The sequence below is a fragment of the Mixophyes fleayi genome, chromosome 3, assembly GCF_038048845.1.
Source record: "Mixophyes fleayi isolate aMixFle1 chromosome 3, aMixFle1.hap1, whole genome shotgun sequence".
NCBI classification, from domain to species: Eukaryota; Metazoa; Chordata; class Amphibia; order Anura; family Limnodynastidae; genus Mixophyes; species Mixophyes fleayi.
Genome location: NC_134404.1, coordinates 277811143 through 277822211, shown reverse-complemented (window position 1 = coordinate 277822211; position 11069 = coordinate 277811143). Strand labels below are relative to the sequence as shown.

The 11069-nt window shown below is 46.2% G+C and overlaps 1 protein-coding gene and 1 pseudogene across 1 annotated transcript; both read left to right on the top strand.

Moving 5' to 3' along the window:
• The first annotated feature begins 4574 nt into the window (after positions 1 to 4574).
• On the top strand, positions 4575 to 10475 carry LOC142143242 (uncharacterized). The gene is given in 3 exon segments (XM_075200954.1): positions 4575 to 4644; positions 8811 to 9456; positions 9458 to 10475. Coding segments are annotated over 3 exon segments (1734 nt in total).
• LOC142146859 (U2 spliceosomal RNA) lies at positions 8550 to 8660 on the top strand (annotated as a pseudogene).
• Positions 10476 to 11069: the final 594 nt, after the last annotated feature.

Genomic DNA, 11069 nt, shown 5'->3' with positions numbered 1-11069 from the left:
AAATATCTGTAAATACTAAATAATGTAGATAAAACATAATAAAATCATAATAATGAGAGCCAGTTTCTGACAAAATGGACTAATTGCTTGTATTGAAAGAACGTTAAGAGCTGACTAACACAGTATTCACCTGAAAACATCAGTAGCCAAGGTGAAACAATTATTATTATTCCTTAACTATATATAGTAGGAAAAGAGATACCACATAGAAAGGGCATAGAGAAAGAGGCACATTTTTGACAGGCAATGATCCATGGTAAGTTTGTCCATTCTTATGTTAGGTCAACATAATTCATTTTGTGACGTGATGTTTTTGCATATTTATGTATTCATTATACAAAAGGTGAGAATAATGTCAACTCATTGTGATTGCTTATCGATTAGTTATTTCTACTACCTTTCTGATGCCTACACTGAATACAACAGATGTTTTCTTACTTACGCAGAACACTTGAAATCTACAATTGCAAACCTATTAGGATATGCAGCTTGCCACTTGCAAGTAATTTGTTGATCATTTTTATTTATAAAAATGTTAAAAGAAAACACAAAATCTGAATCTAAATGTAATCTGTATAAAAAAACAATACATACTACAAACCTTCAATCACATGAAAAATGTGTGTTTTAACATAAATTTCTATATAGCTATTAACTGTAAGAAGATACTCAGTGATGTTGTTTTTTTTCTTTACCTTTTTTCTTGAAGCTACTATTAACAATTAATAATTTACAGGTTTCTATGTGTCATGTGACTACCATGATCACATCGCATATGATGTAGTAAGCAGAGAGGCTTTGGAACAGCCATCTTCTCAGCATGCTCATTCACAGCATAATCCCCCAAATCACTGTTTCATCTGCCATCTTGCATGAGGACGAAGGGCTCTGACACAGAGATCAGTCGATCCTCTCCTCAGGAATGAGCTTGAGTGTTTAAATGTAAATGCATTTCACCTGAGAGACTCTACAGTTATAAAATTCTCTATCCACAAGAATAAAGAAGCATTTTGCCTTTGTCATAAAATGACCCCTAAGGCTTTATCTGAGGAATCTAATTCCAGAGCAAAAAGTAATGTTGGGTCTGGATAAGCTAAACGCTGTGTTAATAGACTTTTTAAAATTGGTAAAGGCATATTGCACCTTTGTAGAACATCAGAAAATTTGAGCCATATGAGTGAAAGAGGTAATGGGAGCAATACTTTTGGAGAAAATATGGGTGAAGTGGTGGTAATAGTTTGCAATACCAATGAAGATTTGAAATATTGACTGTATCTGGTGCTAAAAGCTGTTTTTCACTCATTAACAGGTCTGACTCAGACCAGATTATAGGCCTACCTAAGATCCAATCTGGTAAAAAGTGTAGCTGTACGTATTCTTTCATTTAATTCTGGAATAAGAAGAAGTGGATAATGGTTACACACTGTGATTAGGTTTAAGGCTTGGTAATCAATGCAAGGACATAAAATTCAGTCTTTCTTCCCAACAAAAAACATAGGGGCCACCACAGAGGAAGTAGAATGATGTATTATCACCAGATATTCCCTGAAAGTCTTTACTTCCAGTTCTGATCACTCATAAATCAGGCCAAATGGAATTTGGTAAGAGAGTTCAATGAGACAGTCATACAATCTGTGGGTGGGTAAGTGTTCCACCTGATGTTCAAAAAATATGATAATTCATGATATTCTGCTGGAAGTACCAGTGGATTAGTTATGATAGCTGCAGAAAACTGAGCAGGTAAAACTTCAACAAGAATACTGCTTTGCATGCAGTTCTGAGAATATAAAGTTATTGTTCTGGTTTCCCAATTAATTATACGGTTATGAAGAGTCAGCCATGGTATTTCAAGAACAGTAAGAAATGTTGGGACTGGACCAAGTTAATAACAGGACTTCCTGGTAATTGTCAGCAGTGATGAAGTGTCGGATCTCTGTAGCAACCAGTCCGGAAGGGATGGGGGAGCCATAAATAGTCTGTAGTGGGACTGGAGAATCTCTCTGTGCAATGGGAATCTTGTGCTGTTTTGCAAAGTATTGATGCATAAAGTTCTCCATAGGCCCTGAGCCAATGATAACTGGTATGATTCCAAACCTTAACTTGGAGAATCAGGAAGGCATAACAACTTGGAATGGTGGCTGAGGTTTGTAATCCAAAAATAGTTAAAGGAGAAGTTTTGACAGGACCCAGGTAATGCTCCTTTACGGTGCCTGCCTATGTCTTGAATTACCATGTAACTGGTATTCTGGAATAAAGTGCACTAACACCATACAGCTAGAAGTTCTTCTGTCTCACAGTACTGGGGTAATGAGTTTGATTCCCGACCATGGCTTTATCTATATTATCTGACACTAGTCTGACTGTGTGTGTTAGGGAATTTAGGTTGTAAGCTCTGTTGAAGCAGGGACTGATGTGAGTGCATTCTCTGTACAGCGCTATGGAATTAGTGGCGTCATATAAATATATAATGAAGATGGTGATGAATAATGAGCCACGAAACCCACCAATCTGCATGAATTCTTCCTCAGTGAATGGGGGCCCAATAGGGACATCAGAAGAGGGGGGAGGCTATGAATTATTGGTGTTCTCCTCTTCTTTCCTCCTGTCATACTGCAACATGCATGCCAATGGTGATATACCAGATATGCCATGAGATTAACTCCTCTAGATCTTCAGGAGGATCCAGGTTGGCTAACTTGTCCCTGATCTAGTCATTGAGACGAAAACAATGACACACAATCCAGTGTGTGTCATCCAAGCATCCCCTAAATTATTTTCTGAAGTGCATGTCAGATCTGGAGCATTGTTGTAACTTGGTTAAGGTGGCTTCAGCTGTTGCACTACTATATGGGTTGTCAAAAAGCCTGAAGAAAGTGAAATTGATCTGAGGATTGGATCTCCTCATTCCAAATAAGGTGTTGCTCATGCCAGGGTGTCTCTATACAGGAGTGTAAGCATCGACCACACTTTTAGCAGATCTATAGTGTAAGTGCGTGATCATCATCATCCTCATCACCATTTATTTATATAGTGCCAATAATTCCACAGCGCTGTACAGAGAACTCACTCATATCAGTCCCTGACCCATTAGGGATTACAGTCTAAAATCCCTAACACACACACACACAGACACACACAGACACAGACTAGGGTCAATTTGTTAGCCAATTAACCTACCAGTATGTTTTTGGAGTGTGGGAGGAAACCGGAGCACCCAGAGGAAACCCAGGCAAACAAGGGGAGAACATACAAACTCCTCACAGATTGTCACGAGCCGCGGCGGTACTCACAGCCACCTCGGCTCGCTTCTGGCTCTCCTTGACGACCGGGACGTCATTTCCTCTTCCTGCCCGGCCGTCACCAAGGCAACGGCCGGACGCCTCTACAATAGCGCTGCGTCCCGGCGGTAGGCGGGCGCATGCGCATGACAGGCAGCCTATGGGCTGATTTAATTAGTGGGCTGATATTACAGGCATTAGCCTGCATCTGTGTATTTCAGGGACAAGCCCTGATTGGCCCTGCTCTGTATGAGTAATTAGCCTGCAGCAGTGTATCCAACTACTGATTGGTCTGTATTGGTATTTAAGGCAATGAGGTCTGCTGCCTCATTGCCGGTTATAGTTTCTGTATCCAGTCTGCTGAACCTGCTCTCTGCCTTGTTCCTGTCTATTGGAATTGCTGTTGTTTACCCGTGTATGACCCTTGGCTTGGATTTGGACTTTGCTTGTGAATCTCGTGACCCTGACCTCTGGCTTGAATACCTATCTCCCTGTCTGCTCGTGACCCCTGACCTCAGCTTGTATACTGGTACTGTTGTCTGCTGCCAGCCCCTGACCTTTGCTTGGATTCCACTCCGCTTGCCTGGGTTCTCCCCAGCCGTTACACACTTCACGACCCTCTGTCAGTCTGCAGCCCAGTCTGTCCAGACCATCAGGGGCTCCAGTGAACACATGACTGGCAGAGTAGACTCCGGGTTGTGTTGTGCCGGCTGTAGGGGTTCCTAACACAGATAAGGCCATGGTCGGGAATTGAACTCATGACCCCAGAGCTGTAAGGCAAAGTGATTTCATTGCAACCAGTAGCCAACATTGGCTATGCTCACTTCCAAATTCTTTGGGCATAGACAATTGAGGTTCCTGTGAAACTCAAACAGGAGAATCCTGTGAGGGAATCAAAGAAGGTCCAGAAAAGACATCATTGTGTGCCAATAGCAAGGGCATGTGAGATCCACACAGCAGTGCAAGTCAGGGACTGATTTAATGAACCATTTGCAGTTTCACTGTACCGGCCGTGTGTACTTACACGTTCATGGCTTAATCTTTGAGACAAGCATATGATACTGGCAGGATCAACCAGGTATCTTCCCTCTCCCGGCGGAAAGGGATAAGCACAGGACACTGTGACAATCACATTTGCAGATCATAGTCTCCAAAAACAGATTTATTGTTCTTTTCAAGGCTATTCTGGCCTCTCTGCCAAAACCTCTGAGTGACTTATACTGTGTCACATTGAGCCATACACATGTGGCCAACCTGAAAGATCCAGCTGACAGGGAATTATTTTATGATCGGAAGATGACCACACAGTTGCGCTTGTTATCATACCAAGATCTGATAGCTCCTGATCAGATGATGATCAGGATGGGTAAGTTTTTGGGCCCTTATTCTCTTAGATTTCTGGCCAATTAAAACTAAAAATGGTCTATTGCCCATCAAATTCGCAGCATGTTTGGTATCTTTACATTATCCTGATATGGACAGATAATGTCAGCTTTTTGTGTGTAGCATTTGGACAACTATATAAAATGGCAACAATAAGGGGGTTACATGCAAGAATGTGCACATTTTCAGTAACCCTAGCAATTAGTTCTTGCACTTGCAGTGGTTTTAGGAACCAGCAACCATATTAAGTGACCTGTTGCTGACAGAAGAGAATAGTCCCTTGTTCTAAATGGCATTGCTTATTGCCTTTCAGCCTAGGGCAGAATACTTAGGCTTACAGAAAGGCTGCACAGCCATTGAGGGCAGGGGGCTGATCTGCGCTTCCTCACTGATGGTCTGTCTACCTCCTCACCTGTCCTACCCCTCCCCTTTGCTGGGGGTATTAATGTAACATTTGGGAGGGCATTATTGTAACATAGCAGGACTATAAATTCATGTAAATGTAGTGGTTGGTGGGGTTTATTAATTTAATATGGGATAACTTTTTATTAAATTTGAGGGCTATTAAAATTATGTGGGGTTGGAGCTAGCTATTAATATGTTGTAGTGGCTGTAAATGCAACGTGGTGTCTCTGTATTAATTGTGCAGGTTAGGGAAAAGGAAGCCTAATTATTCAATTTAAATGTTAAGTATTGGGCCCAGTGCTCTAAGGAAAGAGAGGGGGGGGAGAGAGCCTGAAAAAACTGATCAGGCCCTGCACTTAGAGAGTCTAATACTGAGCAACACTAGGCCCCTCCTGGAACTCTTAGCTAGTGGACACCAGGGTAATACTCTTAAAATAGAGAACACTATTCTGTGACACTACAGATGGCAGTATACACATGTACACCAGTTTAAACTTGTACTTACAGTTCCACAAGAGCATGCACTGCTAGTGTTACCCTCAGAGCCGATTTAGACCTCATGGGGCCCTAGGCAAGATACTGGTTTAGGGCCCCCCTATCTAAAACAATCCATAACACTATATTTTTATAGCATACCATATACCCCTATAGTTGGGTAGAAGGGAATGTGCCGCAAAAGGAGGGGTGGCCATACCATTGGGGGCGTGACTTGCAGCACTGGGGGCTTACCTAACATGTGGAAAGAGCTAGGCCACCCTCCTACAGAAAAAGACAACACTAAATAATTACAGAGCAGTCCCGTTTTTTAAGTAGTTGGGTCAAAACAACTTAATAAGTATTTAAGTCGGAACAGAAATACTTATTAAGTTGTTTGCAAGAATAATTTGCATAAATCCAAGGATGTGCCCCTTGTAACTTTTGTCCCTCTATCATCACACTGTGCCCCTTCACAATAACACATTTGCCCCTTCATTGTCCCTTTTGTCCCTCCATCATAACACTATGCCCCTTCACATCACCATGGTGCCCCTTCATATCACCTTTGTGCCCCTTCACATCACCACTGTGCCCCTTCACATCACCTCTGTGCCCCTTCACATCACCACTGTGCCCCTTCATATTTGTGTTTGAAACAAGTTGTTTACCCTTTATCATAGTGTGCCATTGTGACTCTGTTAGTTTGCATACCTTTCCATTGCTTTCTTCTCTTCTGTTTTCTTTTTTAGGTTTTCTCATCTTCTGTTCTGTTTTGTCTTCTTTCTTGCCCCGTCTCATGCGCTGCTCCTCTCTGCTCCACAATGAGTCTTCTCTGAATATGATCTCGGGTGTGATGATGTCACACAGCATGACTCACGCCCGACATCCAGTGGAACACAACAGAGCAGGGAGAAGGGGAGGAGGCTGCCGTGGGCCGCTGCAATCATGTGATTTTTTTTTTTTTTTATTTGTATTTTCTCCCTCGGACACAATATTTTTTTTTTATTGGCTAGCATACCCCAACACTCGCCTTGCTGCTGGTCCCCCTGGGGACCGCTGGGCCCTAGGCAAGTGCCTAGGTTGCCTAGTGGTAAATCCGGCCCTGGTCCTTGGGCCCACCCACCCATATGTTAAAAAGGTTTAATAAACGAACACGGAAACAGGAGGGCTAGCAGGTACAGTTTAACAAACCAATCACTTCAGCGACAAGGAATGCCACTTTTGTGGCTGAAGTGCTTGGTTTGTTTGAGCCCCCACAAAACAAGCTAACAATGGACTTAAGCCAGCTAAGCTAAAAGTGCTGTCAATGAACTGTGAGACTGCAGCGAGCTTGCTGGTTACTAATCACCAGAGCATCAGCACAGCACAGCAGTTCATAGCACATGTAGGAAACGTCACACAGCAGTGGCAGAAAAGAAACATGGTGCAAGATGGAATTGTCCTTGGGCCTTTCACCCACCCATATGTTAGATATTTATAAAAAAAAAAGGACATGTACAGTTTAACAAACCAAGCATTCCAGCAACAAGGAGTGCCACTTTTGTGGCTGAAGTGCTTGGTTTGTTTGGGCCCCCACAAAACAAGCTACCAATAGCTTAGGTGCATTAAGCCAGTGGTAAGATGTTGCTGTCATCATCCTCACCCTCATCACTGTGTACATCATCCTCACACAATATTAACTCATCCCCGCTAGAATCCACCATTGCACATGTCTCTGTACTTTGATGTAATTGGTGGGAAAGGCCGAACAGAAGCGGAAGATGCTGGACAGAAGAAGATGGCGTGGACAAGCACAGAAAAGAAAAGACGGCGCGTAAGAGGGAATAGAGGCAGAGAGCCCTTGTCAGGGCTAAGAGCTCTGCTCTCTTAAGACCCAGCAGGATCAAGACCCGAAGACGGCGGCAGAGCATTGAGGCAGTGGCAGATGGTTAGGTCCCTGAAGACTTGAGAGCCACCCCACCCGCACTCCTCACATCAAAGGGCACAAGGCCCTGCTGAAATTTGGGCATTTAGCCCGTGATCCAGATAGGGGGCACAGGGCCCCAGCGCAGTTAGGACTTCTGGGCATTAGCCCTTAGGTAGATAGTTAGGGGCATCTGTCCCCTTTTAGATAGTTAGGGCACAAGGCCCTTTAGTTAGAAAGAGAAGGGCACAGGGCCCTTCAGTTAGAGAGAAGGGCACCAGGCCCATTAGTTAAAGAGAAGGGCACAGGGCCCTTTAGTTAGAGAGAAGGGCATAAGGCCCTTTAGTTAGAGAGAAGGGTACAAGACCCTTAGTTACAGAGAAGGGCACAAGGCCCTTTAGTTACAGAGAAGGGTACTGTCACGAATTAATGTAGGAATACAGCCAATGAGCCATGGATAAGGTGAAAAAACATACAATGTTTATTGCTGGAGAGTACGAACAGATGATGAAATAATTGCTTGCAGAAATTACCAGATATACAGCAGTTGCAGGTAAATGGGAGGTGAGGAAGATTCCAGGCAACAAGTACAGGGAATGCACAGGTAAGTCCCAGGTTCACAGATGAAACAGGTCAGCAGAATCTATGTTGAGATAGATCTCAAGCAGCATAAATCCAGGAGCACAACAGGAGGAAGTGACCACAGAGTATGACATCAATAACCAGCCATTTGTGCTGGGAGTGACAGGTATATATATGGGAAATGAGAACACACCCAGGTGCATGGAATAATTGGAGAATGGGTTAACCCCTAATGCAACATGAAAGGCACAATAGCAGCACCTCTGGTGATCAGAGGTACTGCTGCAAATACACACTAATAAAGTCTAATAGTCCAGGAGGCAGGAGCTGCCAGGCAATGCAGTATGCACTGCAAGGGTCTTGCAGGCAGATCCTGACAGGTACAAGGCCTTTTAGTTAGGAATTTGAGGCACAAGGTCTCCAGTAGTGAGGTGGGCACCAGGCCCATGGTGTTTAGAGGTGCTAGACACACTTCAGCATTGAGGGGGCCTTACGCCTCAATTGTTTAGGATGGGCATTAGATCGCTTCTCAGCCTTTTGGCTAAGATCAAGTGTAGTATCTGTTCTTATCAGTTTACCAACTACCCGGTGGAGGTTATGCTGATTGTGGCTCATCCGATAGCGCAATCTAACATCGGTGAGGGGCTGATGTAGACTCTGCTGCATGGTGCACTTGTCTCTCTCCTGCCCAAACCCAGAGGACAGAACCTGATTGGGGCTCATCCATAGCACAATCTAACCCTGGTGAGAAACTGTTTGAGACTTGTGTTACCCGATCGAAGCCTGCCAGGAGCAAGAAGACCGACTCCGGGGAAGAAGCGCTGCTGATCCCTGCTTGCCGGGAAGAAGACGTCGGGAGCAACTCCAGCTGAAGAAGCCTTCCTCTCCTCGGGACCTGCTCCAGCAGAAGAAGAGCCTCCTCTTCAGCGGAAGCCCCTGCTCCTCTCTGCCCAGCGGGAGGATACCTGCACTGCTCCTTCCACCCTGGAAGAAAATCGCCCTCCAGACCAGCCTCTCTGCCCCAGGAAGAGCCAGGAAGATGGCCTCAGCTGCTGCAGCTCCTGCCTCCACCCCTGCGAAGAAGGGAGGAAAGACCACTGCACCGAAGCCTCTCCCCGTGGCCGGAACCTCTGCCTCCACTGCCCCTGCTACTGCTGGACAAGTGAAGCCCAGCCAGGACACCCCCCAGAAGACTCCCACTCTGGAACCCTGGATGAGGCAGACCGTCGTCCTGAAGTTGAAGGAGGTGGAAGGAAGGGTCCCAGACATGACGGCTGAGACTTTCGGGAAGAAGATGATCCTCGACCAGGGCTTCTCCAAGGCTGAAACCCTCAGTGTGCAGAACTACCTGAAGGGGATCTGGTACATCCCCTTCGCCTCCATTGCCATCTGTAAGAGGTACTGGGAGGCAGTGAAGACTGCGAGACCGGTCTCCCTTCTCCCGCTTCGTGGGGAACTGCCCCATCCAGAGAGAGGAGAGAAGAGTCACGGTCTCCATGAGGAATCCTTACACCCCTGGTAAAGACATCGCTACCTTCCTGAGCCGCTTCTGCTCCGTGATCAAGGACCCCTCCAAGATCCTGGATGTCAACGGTTTCTGGACAGGCAAGTGGTCCATCATTATCAGGCTGAGGAAAGACAACTCTGCAAATGACGGTCTCCAACACCTGCCATCATGCTTTGCCCTGGGCGGCTCTGCCGGCCTTCTCCACTATGCCGATCAGCCGAGGAACTGCAGGAAGTGCGGGGAAGCTGACCACATGGCGAGAAGCTGCAAAGTTTCAGCCTGCAGGAACTGCAAGGTGGCGGGGCACGAGACCAAGGACTGCCCACGAAAATTGTCCTACAACCTCTGTGGCCTGGCCAGCCACATCTACAGGGACTGCCCACAGAGGGCCAGAACCTACGCTGCAGCTGCTGGGAAAGAACCGCTGGAAGGTGGACCTGCCCCTGCCCTGCAGCCCAAGCCAGCCCAGAGGAAGCAACAGAAGCCCATACCGCAGCCACGAGTTGGTAAGAACTCTTCCACCCCTGTTGTGACAGCACCTCCCTCCTGTCCCGTTGTCACAACACCCCCTCCCTCCCCTGTAGTAGCACTAACCCTCTCCACCGCTACTGCAGCTCCCTCCCTTTCCCTGGAAGATTTTCCCCCTCTTGTCTCTGCAGTTGAAGAAAACAAGCTAAGGAGGAAGCGGAAAGAGCTAGACAGCCCAGCTGGCGACTCTTACCCTTCAAAGAAAAAAGCGGTCGAGCTCGAAGAGGACCTCCTCCCGGCAGGGGGGGCCCTGGAAGAGATGGTGGATGAGTTGCTGGACTACAAGGAGGAAGGGGAGGAATACCTGCATCTGCCCCACATCTGCCTCTACGACCAGCTTGAGGAGAGAGGTCTGCTCCCACCCGATGGACACGGGCAGACCGGACCAAGTCCCACCGGGCAAGGAGGGTAACTAATGTATTGACTGTGCTAACTTTCTTTTTTCTCCCAACTAATGGCTAATTTTTCTCTTTTTACCATTAATGTGAGGAGTGTGAAGGACAAGATTAGACGTCAGTCTGTGTTTACCTTTCTCGACAGTCAGAAATGTGATGTTTACATGTTGCAGGAATGTTCTCTTCCTTTCTCTAGTTCCTACAGGTATCTGGATAGGCAGTGGTCTCACGGGCCCTCCTATTGGTCTGGGGGGGGTGACTGTAAGTCTGCAGGGGTCGCCATTCTTATCAGGGGAAGCCTCTTCACACTAGATTCCGTTCAGGAGTTTGTCTGCGGCAGATTGCTTATCGTAGATGGCTCCTGGGCGGGAGAGTCTATCAGGCTTATCTGTGTGTATGCATCCCCGGGTAAGAATGAGCGTTTGGAGCTTTTCCAGACCTTGCGGGCCCAGCTCGCAACCACCAGGGCGGTAGTGATGGCTGGGGACTTTAACTGTCCTATAGAGGAAGACGGAAGGAGTTCTAACAATAATGCTAAACTTGATGTTTCTTCCAGGTTGTTGCAGGAGATGGTAGCCAAAGCATCCTTGCGGGATGCAGAGGGATCCATG